The following is a 19337-nucleotide window of genomic DNA, read 5'->3' as shown; positions in this document are numbered from 1 at the left end:
TTGCAGGAGGTGGGGGAGCCTATATGCCTCACTTATTGGAGGAGGTGGGGGAGCCTATAGGCCTCACTTATTGGAGGAGGTGGGGGAGCCTATAGGTCTCACTTATTAGAGGAGGTGGGGGAGCCTATAGGTCTCACTTATTAGAGGAGGTGGGGGAGCCTATAGGCCTCACTTATTGGAGGAGGTGGGGGCCTATAGGTCTCACTTATTGGAGGAGGTGGGGGAGCCTATAGGCCTCATTTATTGGAGGAGGTGGGGGCCTATAGGCCTCACTTATTGCAGGAGGTGGGGGAGCCTATAGGCCTCACTTATTAGAGGTGGGGGAGCCTATAGGCCTCACTTATTGGAGGAGGTGGGGGAGCCTGTAGGCCTCACTTATTGGAGGAGGTGGGGGCCTATAGGTCTCACTTATTGGAGGAGGTGGGGGAGCCTATAGGCCTCACTTATTGGAGGAGGTGGGGGGCCCTATAGGCCTCACTTATTGCAGGAGGTGGGGGAGCCTATAGGCCTCACTTATTGGAGGAGGTGGGGGAGCCTATAGGCCTCACTTATTGGAGGAGGTGGGGGAGCCTATAGGTCTCACTTATTAGAGGAGGTGGGGGAGCCTATAGGTCTCACTTATTAGAGGAGGTGGGGGAGCCTATAGGCCTCACTTATTGGAGGAGGTGGGGGCCTATAGGTCTCACTTATTGGAGGAGGTGGGGGAGCCTATAGGCCTCATTTATTGGAGGAGGTGGGGGCCTATAGGCCTCACTTATTAGAGGTGGGGGAGCCTATAGGCCTCACTTATTGGAGGAGGTGGGGGAGCCTGTAGGCCTCACTTATTGGAGGAGGTGGGGGCCTATAGGTCTCACTTATTGGAGGAGGTGGGGGAGCCTATAGGCCTCACTTATTAGAGGAGGTGGGGGAGCCTATAGGTCTCACTTATTAGAGGAGGTGGGGGAGCCTGTAGGCCTCACTTATTGGAGGAGGTGGGGGCCTATAGGTCTCACTTATTGGAGGAGGTGGGGGAGCCTATAGGCCTCACTTATTGGAGGAGGTGGGGGGCCCTATAGGCCTCACTTATTGCAGGAGGTGGGGGAGCCTGTAGGCCTCACTTATTGGAGGAGGTGGGGGAGCCTATAGGTCTCACTTATTAGAGGAGGTGGGGGAGCCTATAGGTCTCACTTATTAGAGGAGGTGGGGGAGCCTATAGGTCTCACTTATTGGAGGAGGTGGGGGCCTATAGGTCTCACTTATTGGAGGAGGTGGGAGCCTATAGGCCTCACTTATTGGAGGAGGTGGGGGAGCCTATAGGTCTCACTTATTGGAGGAGGTGGGAGCCTATAGGCCTCACTTATTGGAGGAGGTGGGGGAGCCTATAGGCCTCATCTATAGGCCCTCCATATCTGTACCAGATGGGTCTTTCATCTTCACCTATCATCTTCCGCCTTACCCCCCGGGCCCCTCACAGACCCCCCGCTCATCACTCTATTATCCTGTGATGTGGATCCAGAGCCTCCATATTAGATGAATCCCCCTCCCCCTCCAGCCTGGGATCGGCCTCTCCGCACCAGAGATCTAATAATGTTAATATTACACGGGGGGCTTTATGGAGAGACCCCACATTACAGCACCTATAGCCTCACTGTATAGAACCCCTCCTAGGTCTGTATGAGACTGTACAGGACGCCCCTATATAACAGCTACAGTGCGGGGTATTACAGGACATGCTATGGCAGTATATAGTATATATCAGCATATAGCACACACCGTATATAGTATATATCAGTATACAGCATGCACAGTATAGCAGTATATAGTATATATATCAGTGCACAGTATACACAGTATAGCAGTATATAGTATACAGTATATATATATATATCAGTGCACAGTATATACAGTATAGCAGTAGCTGCTCCTCCAGCTGCAGAGCTGACAGCTGATGACATCACAGGTCCAGCCTCCCTAGGCCCCGCCCCTCGCTCCTGATTGGCTGTCTCCTGGCCGCCTGTCTCTGTTATTATTCGAATATAAATGTCGCGGCGTCTACAGAGGCGCAGAGAGGCCGGGGCGGCGGTGTGTACGGTGCTCTAGTCTGCAGGCCCCGGGAGCCGACACTGACTGCACGGCATGGGCTTCATGTGACGCTGCTCCGCGGGACCTGGGGCACATCTGCCGCTATCCCCGGGACGCATCTGCCGCTATCCCCGGGGCACATCTGCCGCTATCCCCGGGACGCATCTGCCGCTATCCCCGGGGCACATCTGCCGCTATTCTGCACGCTTTGCCGCCGCCTCTTTGCACCATGGAGATGGAGAAGCTGCTGAGTGAGTTCAGCCCCGGCCGCCCCTCTGCTGCCCTGCCCCGGCCCAGCACCCTGCTGCCCTGCGGCCGGAGCCTGCTCTGCTCCACTACAGGGGGCGTCCTGTCCCCGGTCACCAGCCTGGCCTTCACCATGAACCAGCTCACCGGCCTGGGGAGGTAAGAGCCCGATATACAGTGCAGTATTATATGTGTATACAGTGCAGTATTATACAGGAGTACAGTGTGCAATGCAGCATTATACACATGCATGCAGTATTAGGTGTATACAGTGTGTACAGTGCAGTATTATACAAGAGTACAGTGTGCAGTATGTGTATACAATGTGTGCAGTATTATACAGGAGTACAGTGTGCAATGCAGCATTATACACGTGTGTGCAGTATTATGTGTGTACAATGCACTATGTGTATACAGTGTGTACAGTGCAGTATGTGTATACAGTGTGCATGCAGTATTATACATTGCAGTACTATATGTGTATACAGTGCAGTATTATACAGGAGTACAGTGTGTGCAATGCAGCATTATACACGTGCATGCAGTATTATGTGTATACAGTGTAGTATTATACAGGAGTACAGTGTGCAGTATTATATGTCTATACAATGTGTACATTGCAGTATGTGTATACAATGTGTACAGTGCAGTATTATACAGGGTGTTTATTGCAGTATTATACATGTGTACAGTGCAGTATTATGTGTATATAGTGTGTAGTGCAGTATTATACAGGAGTACAGTGTGTGCAATGCAGCATTATACATGCGTGTACAGTTCAGTATTGTGTATATAGTGTGTAGTACAGTATTATATGTGCTTACAATATTATACATGTGTGTGTATATAGTTGCAGAATTATCCATGTGTGCATTGTGTGCAGTGCAGTATTATACATGTGTGCAGTGCAGTATTATCCATGTGTGCATTGTGTACAGTGCAGTATTTTACTTGTGTGTGTGTGTGTGTGTGTATATATAGTTGCAGTATTATCCATGTGTGCATTGTGTACAGTGCAGTATTATACATGTGTACAGTGCAGTATTATACGTGTGTGTATACAGTATAGTTGCAGTATTAGCCATGTGTACAGTGCAGTATTATAGTGGTGTTTCTCACTTCCCCCGTCACTTGCTGGATATCGTCTTCTGGGTCAGCTCCTGACTACTGACAGCCTGTTCTTCACAATTTTGGTACTTTGTCTGCTCTTAGACAAGCAGCGCTTTTCTCTCCACATTTTTTGTGCAGAAACCACACGGCCCTCAGTATAGTCTATGGGGTCTGCGGGTTTCCTTAGGTCACCGCTTTTTTAGGCAGATTCGGTTTCCGTTCAGGGGTCACCAATCGCACTACCTGGACGGAAACTCCTGCACAGATGTGAATGGGGCCCTATTGAGGACTGAGCACAGGTTCTCTATGGGATTGAGGTCTGTAGAGCTTCCTGGCCATGGACCCAAAATGTCAGTGTTTTACTTACTGAGCCACTTGGTTCTCACCTTTGCCGTGTGCCGTGGTCTCCATCATGGCGGAGAAAGCTTTGTCCATCCCCAGATGTCTCCTGAAGCTTCATCTGGAGGATGTTCAGACCCTTCTTCATTTGTGGTGGTGTTTAGGCCAAATTGTAAGCGAGCCCAGGAATAATTATTGGGGCCTAAAGCTCTGATGTCCTGCATGTTATTAAAGAGGACCTTTCACCATATCCGGGCACAGGCAGTGTTATATACTGCCAGAAAGCTGACAGTGCACTGAATTCAGTGCACTGTCGGCTTTCCCGATCTGTGCCCGGTGTGAAGAGCTTACGGTCCGGTACCGTAGCGCTTTACAGTCAGAAGGGCGTTTCTGACCATTAGCCAGAGACGTCCTTCTGCCTCGCGGCGCCAATCGCGCTGTGCTGTGGAGCGGGGAGGAACGCCCCCTCCCTCTGCTCACACAGCTTGTCCGTAGACGAGCATTATCAGGAGAGGGAGGGGGCGTTCCTCCCCGCTCCACAGCACAGCGCGATTGGCGCCGCGAGGCAGAAGGACGTCTCTGGCTAATGGTCAGAAACGCCCTTCTGACTGTAAAGCGCTATGGTACCGGGACCGATAGCGCTTTACACCGGGCACGGATCGGGAAAGCCGACAGTGCGCTGAATTCAGCGCACTGTCAGCTTTCTGGCAGTATATAGCACTGCCTGTGCCCAGATATGGTGAAAGGTCCTCTTTAATATCACTCCGCACAGAGAACTAAATGATCCTGCAGTGTGTCTGTGTGTCTTTCGTTTTAGTTGCTCTGATTCCTAGGATTTCTGTATCTGCCATGAGCTTGTATGTGTTTCTCTCTTGTTATATACTACTGTACCATCTATGAAACTGTATCACTGAATATACCCATTGTGGGACTATTAAAGGAATATCTTATCTCTTATCTTATGTTAGGGTGACAAATAAGGGTTAACACTGGAAATATTACACTTGACCCGGTGTACAGTTCCGTGTGTATATATGTGGCCCACTGTACAGTGTCGTGTGTGTGTGTGTGTGTATATGTGGCCCACTGTACAGTGCCGTGTGTGTATATATGTGGCCCACTGTACAGTGCCGTGTGTGTATATATGTGGCCCACTGTACAGTGCCGTGTGTGTATGTGGCCCACTGTACAGTGCCGTGTGTGTATGTATGTGGCCCACTGTACAGTGCCGTGTGTGTATGTATGTGGCCCACTGTACAGTGCCGTGTGTGTATATATGTGGCCCACTGTACAGTGCCGTGTGTGTATGTATGTGGCCCACTGTACAGTGCCGTGTGTGTATATATGTGGCCCACTGTACAGTGCCGTGTGTGTATGTGGCCCACTGTACAGTGCCGTGTGTGTATGTATGTGGCCCACTGTACAGTGCCGTGTGTGTATGTATGTGGCCCACTGTACAGTGCCGTGTGTGTGTGTATGTGGCCCACTGTACAGTGCCGTGTGTGTGTATATATGTGGCCCACTGTACAGTGCCGTGTGTGTATGTGGCCCACTGTACAGTGCCGTGTGTGTATGTATGTGGCCCACTGTACAGTGCCGTGTGTGTATGTATGTGGCCCACTGTACAGTGCCGTGTGTGTATGTATGTGGCCCACTGTACAGTGCCGTGTGTGTATGTATGTGGCCCACTGTACAGTGCCGTGTGTGTATATATGTGGCCCACTGTACAGTGCCGTGTGTGTATGTATGTGGCCCACTGTACAGTGCCGTGTGTGTATGTATGTGGCCCACTGTACAGTGCCGTGTGTGTGTATATATGTGGCCCACTGTACAGTGCCGTGTGTATGTATGTGGCCCACTGTACAGTGCCGTGTGTATGTATGTGGCCCACTGTACAGTGCCGTGTGTATGTATGTGGCCCACTGTACAGTGCCGTGTGTGTATATATGTGGCCCACTGTACAGTGCCGTGTGTGTATATATGTGGCCCACTGTATAGTGCCGTGTGTGTGTGTGTATGTATATATATATATATATATATATATATATAATATATATATATATATATTATGTATATGTGGTCTGGATTTGTATACACACACAGCGGTGCGGCTGACGAGAATTCACATGGTGTTTCGCTCGCTGTATAACATGCCCCCCTCCACCCTGGCGCCGACCTCTCACCTGTGACATCCTGTAGCTGTCAGACTCCTCGCTGAACATTCCCAGACACTGTATATACTGCATAGGGCCTATAGATGGCGTCTGCCCTGCAGCCACTGGTGTGTTAACACCAAACCTAATATACAATAATACAGCGCCCCTAGTGGGCAATAGGTTACTGTGATATTAATGCAGTCCATGTCCCAGTGTGGACTTACTGACCGCTCCTCTCGCTTGCTGTGACTTGTAGTTCTGTAACCGCCGACTGACCAACATCTTTATCATCTTCTCCATTACAGCCAGAGCGAAACCCCAAAGAGAAAGCGGGAGATGTTGGCGTATCCGAGCCAGATCTCGCCCCTGACCCGCACCGTGTCCTCCGACTCTTCTGATTCTGGTAGGTTTATAGGGGCCAGGGTTGGTCCATTGGTGACGGTCACGTAGATGATATGGGGGGGGCAATGCATTTATATTAACCCCTTCTCTCTGTCCCTTCCAGGCTTAAGTTTGGATTACCCCAGCCCCGTGGACCCGAACACCCCCTCAGACATGTAAGTGGATTCCTATTCAGTGACATAAAGCAGAGATGTTGTCCTCAGCCATTATTGCCTTAGTCTTGGGGTGGTTGTGTATGTTAGTGTAAGAGCTAGAGCGCCCCCTTATGTTATAGGTGACAGGTGTGACCCCGCATAGTCTTAGAGCAGCGCCTGTAGGAATGTACAGTGACAGCCGGCGGACATAATCCCTCTATTATCTGTGGCCCTTCTTACAACCTGCAGCGGCTGTAACCTGACGCTGCCGCCATCATGTGAGACCGCAGGCGGAGGACCGGCCCTCCGAGCCCTTCTGTGTCACATAGATGGGGGCTTTGTTCTGTGAGGCCCCAGGAATGCGGCTGTAAATACCCCAGGGACCCAGACAAAGGGTTAATGTCACCAGGAATAACAACATGCCGATAAAGATTATTGAAGAGAAGGCCTATCAGTGTGTCGTTTATTTTAGACCTGTTGATAAAGTTTATTGAAGACTGTGTACAGTGAAGCAGTTGCCCATAAAAACAATTTACACTGGGGGAGCTGGCGTTTGATTGGTTGCTATTGCCTGCTTTTTTTGTCTTTAATGAACTTTATTGTCTGAGTTTTAATTGACAAGGTCCACATATAAATAAATTCTTCTACAATAAACTTTATTGAGACTCGTGACGCATTACACACACTAGCATTCTGGAGTCTTCTACAATAAACTTTATTGAGACACGTGACGTATTAAGCACAATAGCATGTCTGGCACTCTCTTCAATAAACTTTATGGATAGTTCCCTTCTGGGAGGTTCAGTCAGGACACAGTGACATGTCAGGGGGGGGGGGGTCACTTATTTTCTGTCTGCAGCACTAGTGACAGGTGCACCGTGTTGACCTAGATGTCAGATATGATGGAAAATTAACAAGGTGGCCCCACGTGCCCCCCTCCCCCTCTCCAGTGTAATGTCCGCTCTAATTGGGGTCAGTGGGGTGTTGCGGCTGTCGGGCACCTGTCGCCATTTCATAAACTCTGTTTATATAAACTGCACACAAAAGGGCCGGGCGGTGGTCAGATGAGGGGGTCGTGCTTGTACCCCCTACCCCCATGAGGAACAGCTGCCGGGCTTCCTGTCCTGCTCAGCCCCCACATCTTCTGATCTGTGTTGGGCTTTGCATTATAATGAGCGCCCCCTGTAATACGGGAGGGGGTTGCAGTTAATGGTTACACTGATTACACAAAGGGCACCAATGTAATGGCCTCCCCTGTGCCCCCCTGAAGTGCTGGGGGGGTGGGCAAGGCATTTATATTGCTATCCTGGCAGAGAATGGGTTACAAGCTAGCTGGGGAGGGGGATTAGAATCTGCTGGGGTAATCTCCGATAATTGGATGGTGAGTGCCCCCCATCTGCTCCTTCACACGTGCCCCCCCCCCACCGCGGGCCGGCCGCTCCCTAATGAATGGGCTGAATAGAGGCTTTTCAGATGCCACACTTATCAGACAGCTGCCGGGCTCGGCCTGACGCCTGCACAGGGCATATGGCTGACAGCGAGCCCAACAAAAGGCCGACATTTCCATACAGGTGGAGGCAGCTGACCCTGCGTGGGGGACCGGAGGGGGACAAATCGCTTCTTGTTCTGAGCTTTTCTCTATAAGCTTTCATTATTTGCCTGATGTCTGACTGTATACACGACACCATGGATACACCCTGTATACTCCTTTGCTTGTATTTTGAGTAGGGGGGTGCACAGGATGGGGGTCAGCGGCCGCCGCTCTCTGATTTTCTCTTTCCTTCCTTTTTTTTCAGCTTTCCGAAGTCTATTTTTGTCGGCAGAAACCTAAACAATGAGTGAGTATATATGTATACGCCAGCGACGGGATACGGGTGGCGGTCTGGCGCTGACACCCCCTCCCCGCTGCTATAAACACCAGTCTAAGGGAAATGTTGGCCTTAAAGGGGTTGTCCACGATTAGAAAGACATGGATTTTTTTTTTATCCCCATACCAATCCATGTCTGGGAATACAGCTTGGCTCCATTGGGATGTAATACCAAGCACAGCCTGCAGACCTATGTGGCGCTATTTTCATTCCTGGAAACCCCTTTAACCCTTTCAGAAATGTATGGACTTGTAAAGGACTGTTATGTTTTTTACATAATAGATGTGGTGGCAGTTGCCCCTCAGGCCCACCATGTCACATGGGGAATAGACAACCCTAGACCCGTGACCCTATGACAACTCTGATGGTCCTCCTTTATTCTTGTCTCTAACCGCTTCCTCTTTCTCCTTCTTGCAGCCTTAAGCCACCACCAATCAGAAGACAGTCCTTACCGGTAAGTCCGCATTGTCCGCTGGGCCTCGGTGACCCCCCGGTGTATCCCCCAAATATGCTCCCCAATGGGGCTGTCCTCTCTAAGTACCGGAGATGCTGGTCCATGAGGGTCTGTTTGGGTTGTAGTCTCCATCCCTCTGACCCCGTGTCCTGTATTCTCTAGGTGGCGCTCCTCCGTGGCAGCCCCGTCCTCAGAAGACTCTCCAGTACCCCAGACCTTGAAGTCTCCAGTCCCTCTGAAAGATTCCCAGTGGCCAAAGACAACAAGGAGAATGTGAGTCCCGCCCTCCAGGACGCGCCCATGTCGGACCCTCACCCATAATTCCATGGGGCGGTTTTTTTTTTTGACACTTTTTTTATTTTCCCTTTGCAGGAAGTTTTCTTATTCAAGAGGCCGTTCTTGTGTCCGGTGTCGAGGAGCCGCTTACGTAGTGATGAAACCTTCAGGTTAAGACCAAACTCTGCCCCCAATCTCATGGTGAGCCCCTTATTACCTCCAGCTGTGATGTAGTCATATACCCGGCCAGCAGAGGGCGCCATTACTCAGATTGTTATTGCTCCTGTTACAGTTCACCCCTGAGAGGAATGAGTTCGATTTGGATTCTGAAAGCCCCGTCCGTTTACGAAAGTCTTCCTTGACGTTCTCTCTGCTTGACGATGACGACGATGGCTTCATGGAGATCATGGATGACGATGACGTTAAGGTATGTCCTCCATCTTGTTGTGACGTCCGCCATCTTGTCCCTCCTCACTTGTAGCTTCATTTCATTGAGCTGGTACTTGTTTTCAGGGTGAACCAGATCTTCCAAGTGGGATGGAGAACCTGCTGACCGCGCCCCTGAAGAAGGACGAGCATGGGGAGGTGCGTCTTGTGTTCTGGATGGGTGGGGGGGCCTGTACCCGCTCCACATGGTAGTCAGTGACTGCTCTGGATCTCCGGGTGACCTCTTTCCCTTCGTGTTTTTAGGAATTGGTTATAAGAAGCAAATGTCGCCGCCTCTTCCGCTCGCCGTCTATGCCGACCAGCATCATCCGCCCAATCCTCAAGCGCTTGGACAGACCAGACGATGACGACACTCCCGTTAAATCGAAGCGACTCAAAAATGTAAAGTCGGCCTCACTGGACAAGGCGGAGCCTGAGGCGGCGGAGCCTGTAAGTCCAGGGGGGGGCGCTGTCTGCGCCATTCTCATGTGTCTGTTATACTGTATTACACTTCTAGTATTGCCTGGTGTTAACCCCGAAGTGTTTCCTCCATATCAGAAAATGAAGTTGTTTCGCTCCAAGTCTCTCTGCGTGGAAACGGTTGAGAAGATTCTGGACAACGACCAGCGGGATTTAATCGGCGACTCTTCTAAGGTAATAAAAAAGGCTTATAGGGTGCGGGCCGTGGTCACATACCACCGGGGGGCGCTCTAGGCTTATAGGGTGCGGGCCATGGTCACATGACTGATACCACCAGGGGGCGCTCTGGGCTTATAGGGTGCGGGCCATGGTCACATACCACCGGGGGGCGCTCTAGGCTTATAGGGTGCGGGCCGTAGTCACATGACTGATACCACCGGGGGGCGCTCTAGGCTTATAGGGTGCGGGCCATGGTCACATACCACCGGGGGGCGCTCTAGGCTTATAGGGTGCGGGCCATGGTCACATGACTGATACCACCAGGGGGCGCTCTGGGCTTATAGGGTGCGGGCCATGGTCACATGACTGATACCACTGGGGGCGCTCTAGGCTTATAGGGTGCGGGCCGTGGTCACATGACTGATACCACCGGGGGGCGCTCTAGGCTTATAGGGTGCGGGCCGTGGTCACATGACTGATACCACCGGGGGGCGCTCTAGGCTTATAGGGTGCGGGCTGTAGTCACATGACTGATACCACCAGGGGGCGCTCTAGGCTTATAGGGTGTGGGCCATGGTCACATGACTGATACCATCGGGGGGCGCTCTAGGCTTATAGGGTGCGGGCCATGGTCACATACCACCGGGGGGCGCTCTAGGCTTATAGGGTGCGGGCCATGGTCACATGACTGATACCACCGGGGGGCGCTCTAGGCTTATAGGGTGTGGGCCATGGTCACATGACTGATACCACCGGGGGGGCGCTCTAGGCTTATAGGGTGCGGGCCATGGTCACATGACTGACACCACGGGGGGCGCTCTAGGCTTATAGGGTGTGGGCCATGGTCACATGACTGATACCACCAGGGGGCGCTCTAGGCTTGTATTATAGATTGCATCTTCTTCTTTGTGTTTTCTAGACCTACTTACTGCAGACGGTGGAGGGTCAGCACCAGGACCTGAAGTACATTACCCCTGACATGGTGAGTGCGGCCGCCGTCTCCGCCATCGTGCTCCGTACTACAGTAGAAAGTCCAACAACCTATGGTAGAGAATCTTCTAATCTGTTCTCTCTGTCTCAGATGAACGACGTCCTGGAAGGGAAATACAAGGATCACATCGATCGCTGCATCATCGTAGACTGCCGCTACCCGTACGAGTATGAGGGCGGGCACATCAAGGTAAGGGCCGGCGATAGCTCCTCCTACTGCTGGATCGGGACTTGCTATACATCTGATATATAATGCAATGTGTTCTCCTTCCTGCAGGGGGCAGTAAATCTACCACTGGAACACGATGTGGAGGAATTCCTGATGAAGGAGCCGATTGTGCCGAGCAGCGAGGATAAGAGAGTCATCGTCATCTTCCATTGTGAATTCTCGTCAGAGCGAGGCCCCCGCATGTACGTCTCCTCCTCACACCCCAGAAGCCGTCATACTCGTCCTTTCCTCGCTCCTCACGCTCTTCTTCTTCTCTCTTCTTCCTCCGCAGGTGCCGGTTTGTTAGAAAACAGGACAGGAAAAGCAACGAATACCCCAAGCTGCATTACCCCGAGCTGTATGTGCTGAAGGGGGGCTACAAGGAGTTCTTCCCCAGCAATCAGGTGAGTGACACACTGCTGCCCCCCAGAGGGCGACACTAGCCATACAGGGAATAGACGTCACTGCTGCCGCCCAGAGGGCGACACTAGCCATACAGGGAATAGACGTCACTGCTGCCCCCAGAGGGCGACACTAGCCATACAGGGAATAGGCGTCACTGCTGCCCCCCAGAGGGCGACACTAGCCATACAGGGAATAGGCGTCACTGCTGCCCCCCAGAGGGCGACACTAGCCATACAGGGAATAGGCGTCACTGCTGCCCCCCAGAGGGCGACACTAGCCATACAGGGAATAGGCGTCACTGCTGCCCCCCAGAGGGCGACACTAGCCATACAGGGAATAGACGTCACTGCTGCCCCCCAGAGGGCGACACTAGCCATACAGGGAATAGGCGTCACTGCTGCCCCCCAGAGGGCGACACTAGCCATACAGGGAATAGACGTCACTGCTGCCCCCCAGAGGGCGACACTAGCCATACAGGGAATAGGCGTCACTGCTGCCCCCCAGAGGGCGACACTAGCCATACAGGGAATAGGCGTCACTGCTGCCCCCCAGAGGGCGACACTAGCCATACAGGGAATAGGCGTCACTGCTGCCCCCCAGAGGGCGACACTAGCCATACAGGGAATAGGCGTCACTGCTGCCCCCCAGAGGGCGACACTAGCCATACAGGGAATAGACGTCACTGCTGCCCCCCAGAGGGCGACACTAGCCATACAGGGAATAGGCGTCACTGCTGCCCCCCAGAGGGCGACACTAGCCATACAGGGAATAGACGTCACTGCTGCCCCCCAGAGGGCGACACTAGCCATACAGGGAATAGACGTCACTGCTGCCCCCCAGAGGGCGACACTAGCCATACAGGGAATAGGCGTCACTGCTGCCCCCCAGAGGGCGACACTAGCCATACAGGGAATAGACGTCACTGCTGCCCCCCAGAGGGCGACATTAGCCATACAGGGAATAGGCGTCACTGCTGCCCCCCAGAGGGCGACATTAGCCATACAGGGAATAGGCGTCACTGCTGCCCCCCAGAGGGCGACACTAGCCATACAGGGAATAGGCGTCACTGCTGCCCCCCAGAGGGCGACACTAGCCATACAGGGAATAGGCGTCACTGCTGCCCCCCAGAGGGCGACATTAGCCATACAGGGAATAGACGTCACTGCTGCCCCCCAGAGGGCGACACTAGCCATACAGGGAATAGACGTCACTGCTGCCCCCCAGAGGGCGACACTAGCCATACAGGGAATAGACGTCACTGCTGCCCCCCAGAGGGCGACACTAGCCATACAGGGAATAGACGTCACTGCTGCCCCCCAGAGGGCGACACTAGCCATACAGGGAATAGGCGTCACTGCTGCCCCCCAGAGGGCGACATTAGCCATACAGGGAATAGGCGTCACTGCTGCCCCCCAGAGGGCGACACTAGCCATACAGAGAATAGGCGTCACTGCTGCCCCCCAGAGGGCGACATTAGCCATACAGAGAATAGACGTCACTGCTGCCCCCCAGAGGGCGACACTAGCCATACAGGGAATAGACGTCACTGCTGCCCCCCAGAGGGCGACACTAGCCATACAGAGAATAGGCGTCACTGCTGCCCCCCAGAGGGCGACATTAGCCATACAGAGAATAGACGTCACTGCTGCCCCCCAGAGGGCGACACTAGCCATACAGGGAATAGACGTCACTGCTGCCCCCCAGAGGGCGACACTAGCCATACAGGGAATAGGCGTCACTGCTGCCCCCCAGAGGGCGACACTAGCCATACAGAGAATAGGCGTCACTGCTGCCCCCCAGAGGGCGACATTAGCTATACAGGGAATAGACGTCACTGCTGCCCCCCAGAGGGCGACATTAGCCATACAGGGAATAGACGTCACTGCTGCCCCCCAGAGGGCGACACTAGCCATACAGGGAATAGGCGTCACTGCTGCCCCCCAGAGGGCGACACTAGCCATACAGAGAATAGGCGTCACTGCTGCCCCCCAGAGGGCGACACTAGCCATACAGAGAATAGGCGTCACTGCTGCCCCCCAGAGGGCGACACTAGCCATACAGAGAATAGGCGTCACTGCTGCCCCCCAGAGGGCGACACTAGCCATACAGAGAATAGGCGTCACTGCTGTCCCCCAGAGGGCGACATTAGCCATACAGGGAATAGACGTCACTGCTGCCCCCCAGAGGGCGACACTAGCCATACAGAGAATAGGCGTCACTGCTGCCCCCCAGAGGGCGACACTAGCCATACAGGGAATAGGCGTCACTGCTGCCCCCCAGAGGGCGACACTAGCCATACAGGGAATAGGCGTCACTGCTGCCCCCCAGAGGGCGACACTAGCCATACAGAGAATAGGCGTCACTGCTGCCCCCCAGAGGGCGACACTAGCCATACAGGGAATAGACGTCACTGCTGCCCCCCAGAGGGCGACATTAGCCATACAGAGAATAGGCGTCACTGCTGCCCCCCAGAGGGCGACACTAGCCATACAGAGAATAGGCGTCACTGCTGCCCCCCAGAGGGCGACACTAGCCATACAGAGAATAGGCGTCACTGCTGTCCCCCAGAGGGCGACATTAGCCATACAGGGAATAGACGTCACTGCTGCCCCCCAGAGGGCGACATTAGCCATACAGGGAATAGGCGTCACTGCTGCCCCCCAGAGGGCGACATTAGCCATACAGGGAATAGGCGTCACTGCTGCCCCCCAGAGGGCGACACTAGCCATACAGGGAATAGACGTCACTGCTGCCCCCCAGAGGGCTCTATTGACCATATAGAGGATAGACATCACTGCTGCCCCCTGGAGGACTCGTCCCCTGTCGGGTTGGATCGGAGCCCAGAACCTCCAGGTTGGCGCCGGTGACTCTTCTATTAGATGGCTCTTGCTCTGACCTTCTTCCCTTTCCTCTTTTGCAGTCGCTCTGTGAGCCGCAGTCTTACCGCCCCATGTATCACAAGGACTTTAAGGAACACCTGAAGCTCTTCCGTTCCAAGAGCCGGACCTGGGGAGTCGACAGGAGCAAGCGAGATATCTACAGGCAGCAGATGAATTTATAACGTGGCGCAGTCTGGGACCCCCTCGTTCTGTCGCGGGAATCTCCTCCACACGTGGCCGGACGCCAGGCTCTGGCCTTTGATGGATGGGAGGTCTTTGGAGGTCTTGGACCACCCGTCGTCTGTTCCAGAGGATATCACTTGACCTGGGGCATCTCATGTTAGAGAGCAGACCCCCCAGGTTGAAGGTCATGTGATGGTCCACCATCTTGTATGGAAGGGTTTATACCTAGACACCTGCCTGTGGTGTCCTGATCCGGACGTCTTCTGACTGGTTCCTTGTACTTGTTGCACTTGCACTTTTCGTTGAGTATTTTTCGGTGGCAGCAGCCGCCTCCTGTTTTGCACGGTCAATCAAGCGCTGCACGTTGCCACCGCCGTCACTAAGGATGAAGGGCGCTATCCGATTTTATATCATTTTATATAAATCTTCTATCCTCCTGCTTTGCTCGCTTCTCACTTACCTTTGTAGACTGCAGGGGGGGCTATATGTACAGAATTACATATCTAATATATGGATACAATCCGGAAGATTCTCTATGGGAATATAATCAGTTCCCAGAATTACCGTGTCATCTGCGCTAAAGTGGAGGCGGCCATCTTGTATCCTAATCTAGGTGACAGATTTCCAGTCAGCTACTAATATGGCCGACTCCATAGACTTGCCATGATGAGGTATTTACTACATGGGATGGCTAAGGCCTAGGACAACATGGCGGCTCCTGTACATGAACGGTGACACAAACCAAGAAAATGAGGTGGAAACGAGACGACCAGACGGAAATGTACAAAAATAGACTTTTTTTTTTTAAACATTTTTCTACACAACTTCTCCGCCGTCCGCGTCCTCCTTCCATTACTGCTAGGTGTGGATTTGCCATTACCTTATGATGGAGACTTTACCATGTATTATTGGTATGGCCGCCATCTTTGATTCTCTGTATTATAATTTATCCTATTTGGTTTGCACATGTATATACTTTTTATATATCTATAATTTTGCTAATATAATGCAATGTCCTAACCATGTGATCTCGGTGACACGTGGCACGATAGCTGATCGCCGCCATATTCCGCTTTCCTGCAGCTCCGCCTCCCGCTTTTTGCGATTTTCATTCTATGTGAAAAATTCAGGGATAATAAAATTCAGATTTGTTTAAAAAGTGACCGAATGCGTTGTGATGTCATGGGGGGGGGTCAAAGGCCGAGAAGGGGATGGGAGACTTGATCGGGGGAATGGTCATGTGACCCCTCCTGACGCTTTGGGTGGTCGGCGGCGCTTTAGGGTCTGGTTTACTTGAAGGTCTCCGCAAAATCCGACTCAGGAAGTAACGGCGATGAAATCGGCTTCACGTCCAGGAAACGTTCTGAGGATGGTGACATTTTCGCTCTTCGGATTTTAACCAATTTCTCCATAATCTTAAAATAACCCCTCCCCCCCCCCCCCCCCCCCCCTTAGCCACTAGCCTGTATGGCCTCTCCATCTTGAAGGCCGGACAGTCGCGCTTTCTATAGGTGTATGTATAGCGGCCCTCTACGTTCTAGACATGGCTGGATGGATTTCTTATTCAGGAGTCTAGGAAAGCTGGGTGGGCAGCCCTTGTTCTGTTGACGTGAATGGTAATGGTACTCTGTGTATATAATATATATCACAGCTCTCCTGAAGGTTGTGCATTCGTCCATGTATCACCCCCAGAGCAGCGCTTCGTATTGCGAAACCGCCATAGTCTATGTGATGTAATAAGGACTAAACCTCAGCGCTGGTCTCATGAAATCTCCTGCATTACACAACATGGAGGACAGACACAGCTCACACCGCAGGGTCATGGTTGTCTCACTAGGCCTATGGCCTAAGTCTTGAGTCACGCACAGCAGGGTATATAGCACACACTGACAGATGTGCAGGCGGTGTATATATCCTGCATGTAAAGAAGACCTGGCCCATGGCGGTGTCGTCTCCGCACACCGGAGGATTGTTGTCCTATAGAGCAGGGTATATACTCCGCAATGGCGCTGCCTTATAACCTGCGCCCCTCCAGAGAAATGGCACGAGCACCGCTACAAATAAGGAACGTAGTGGATGTCATATTGCAGAGACTGGACACAAAGGCCTTATATACGGAGGCTGAGCAGCACGTATACACTCACCGGCCACTTTATTAGGTACACCATGCTAGTAACGGGTTGGACCCCCTTTTGCCTTCAGAACTGCCTCAATTCTTGGTGGCATAGATACAACAAGGTGCTGGAAGCGTTCCTCAGAGATTTTGCTCCATATTGACATGATGGCATCACACAGTTGCAGTCGCAGATTTGTCGGCTGCACATCCATGATGCGAATCTCCCGTTCCACCACATCCCAAAGATGCTCCTCTATTGGATTGAGATCTGGTGACTGTGGAGGCCATTGGAGTACAGTGAACTCATTGTCATGTTCAAGAAACCAGTCTGAGATGATTCCAGCTTTATGACATGGCATTGCATTATCCTGCTGAAAGTAGCCATCAGATGTTGGGTACATTGTGGTCATAAAGGGATGGACATGGTCAGCAACAATACTCAGGTAGGCTTTGGCGTTGCAACGATGCTCAATTGGTACCAAGGGGCCCAAAGAGTGCCAAGAAAATATTCCCCACACCATGACACCACCACCACCAGCCTGAACCGTTACCGATACAAGGCAGGATGGATCCATGCTTTCATGTTGTTGACGCCAAATTCTGACCCTACCATCCGAATGTCGCAGCAGAAATCGAGACTCATCAGACCAGGCAACGTTTTTCCAATCTTCAATTGTCCAATTTCGATGAGCTTGTGCAAATTGTAGCCTCAGTTTCCTGTTCTTAGCTGAAAGGAGTGGCACCCGGTGTGGTCTTCTGCTGCTGTAGCCCATCTGTAGCCTCAAAGTTGGACGTACTGTGCGGCGTTCAGAGATGCTCTTCTGGCTACCTTGGTTGTAACGGGTGGCTATTTGAGTCACTGTTGCCTTTCTATCAGCTGGAACCAGTCTGGCCATTCTCCTCTGACCTCTGGCATCAACAACGCATTTCCGCCCCCCACAGAACTGCCACTCACTGGATGTTTTTTCTTTTTCGGACCATTCTCTGTAAACCCTAGAGATGGTTGTGCGTGAAAATCCCAGTAGATCAGCAGTTTCTGAAATACTCAGACCAGTCCTTCTGGCACCAACAACCATGCCACGTTCAAAGGCACTCAAATCACCTTTCTTCCCCCCCATACTGATGCTCGGTTTGAACTGCAGGAGATTGTCTTGACCATGTCTACATGCCGAAATGCACTGAGTTGCCGCCATGTGATTGGCTGATTAGAAATTAAGTGTTAACGAGCAGTTGGACAGGTGTACCTAATAAAGTGGCCGGTGAGTGTATACCCCTTACAGCGCGCTGTATACACACCGTATATCATGGGATTGTGCCTGCGGTTAGGTTTAGGTCCCATCTTGTCATTATTTTCAGGTATTTCCGGTCGCGCTTCATTTGCAGCATAGCTGAGTGACAGCCGGGAATACACGAGGTAATGGAGATGTCACTTGGGTTATTCTTCTGTTTTCACCCACAACAAAGGAAGTAAAAAGATCTCCACCCAAAAAATGTTACAAAACATAAGACGGAGTGAATCGAGTGCTAGCGAGCCCCCTCGTGTGCGCACATCAGCTCGCACCAGCCTCGCCTTCCTCATCTACCTCATCACACAAGTCACTGAACCATCTGCTGTCTCTCCATACACCATAACTACTGGGACATCTCTCCAAACCCCGGTCCTCCTCCTTGTAACCTCAACTCCATACCTGCCTCACCCAGCTAACGTTATTAATATTCCTTGTCTGTCGCCTCCTCTTCCACCAGTTCTCTGGAACGCTCGCTCCGATCTCTTTGACCCTGCGGCGTTCACATAACCCCGGATGACACAGTCTGACACCGCGTCCTCTGCCGCTCTCTGGCTTATATATGACCTGATTGCAGTGTAGTGTGTGGAGATGGAGACATCTTTATCCGTCCTCCTCATGTCCTCTCCATCTAGACGTTACACTGCACTCCTTGCATTTAGTATCTTTATTCCCTGGTCCCGGCCGGTGACGGCTCACACAGCTTCAGCGACACAACCTTTTCTATTAAAAGATGGCTGAACCATTGTACCAAACAAGCCCTCGGACCTCACCCCGGGTCTCTGATACAAGGGGAACAGGTCGGGCTCATCTCATACAATGTCGCCGGATGGCGTCATCCTCAGTGTCTATACCTGGTGGACAGACCAGGAGACTATTGGCGGGCACATGGGGGAGACTTCTTAGGGTGCGCCTTTCTCCAGACTACAAAATGTAATAATTCTACACTATGGTCATCTGTTCAGGACACCAATACTGCCCCCAGTTGAAGTTGGTAGCCCTCCAGTACTGCCCAGTGGTAAGGCCGTCATCCTTGCGGGTGTTTATAGGTTTGACAGCCTTAAAGGGGCTCTATCATTGGGAAACGTCATTCCCCCTACGCCCAACAGCAGTACAACTGGGGTATTCCTGCCCCTTTGAGCTGTTAGGACAGGTGGAG

General features: G+C 52.1%; 1 protein-coding gene across 1 annotated transcript; it reads left to right on the top strand.

The window, feature by feature from the left end:
- The first annotated feature begins 2181 nt into the window (after positions 1 to 2181).
- Positions 2182 to 15900, top strand: LOC142196657 (M-phase inducer phosphatase 2-like). The gene is made up of 16 exons (XM_075266639.1): positions 2182 to 2466; positions 6218 to 6315; positions 6418 to 6469; positions 8245 to 8286; positions 8734 to 8770; positions 8933 to 9043; positions 9143 to 9247; positions 9339 to 9473; positions 9560 to 9631; positions 9737 to 9922; positions 10031 to 10126; positions 11031 to 11093; positions 11193 to 11291; positions 11379 to 11512; positions 11602 to 11713; positions 14635 to 15900. The coding sequence occupies exons 1-16, from the start codon at positions 2291 to 2293 to the stop codon at positions 14773 to 14775; spliced, it is 1659 nt and encodes a 552-aa protein (XP_075122740.1). The 5' UTR covers positions 2182 to 2290; the 3' UTR covers positions 14776 to 15900.
- Positions 15901 to 19337: the final 3437 nt, after the last annotated feature.

This window comes from Leptodactylus fuscus, chromosome 1 (genome assembly GCF_031893055.1).
Source record: "Leptodactylus fuscus isolate aLepFus1 chromosome 1, aLepFus1.hap2, whole genome shotgun sequence".
In the NCBI taxonomy this organism is placed as follows: domain Eukaryota; kingdom Metazoa; phylum Chordata; class Amphibia; order Anura; family Leptodactylidae; genus Leptodactylus; species Leptodactylus fuscus.
The sequence above is the reverse complement of the archived record's forward strand: the minus strand, read 5'-3'. Positions and strand labels throughout refer to the sequence as shown.

Excerpts from the sequence above, each read along its gene's own strand:
- LOC142196657 (XM_075266639.1), top strand. The coding sequence starts at position 2,291 with ATGGAGATGGAGAAGCTGCTGAGTGAGTTCAGCCCCGGCCGCCCCTCT. Across the intron at positions 11,513-11,601 it reads TCAGAGCGAGGCCCCCGCAT|GTGCCGGTTTGTTAGAAAAC; the intron begins GTACGTCTCCTC and ends CTTCCTCCGCAG. Across the intron at positions 11,714-14,634 it reads AGTTCTTCCCCAGCAATCAG|TCGCTCTGTGAGCCGCAGTC; the intron begins GTGAGTGACACA and ends CCTCTTTTGCAG.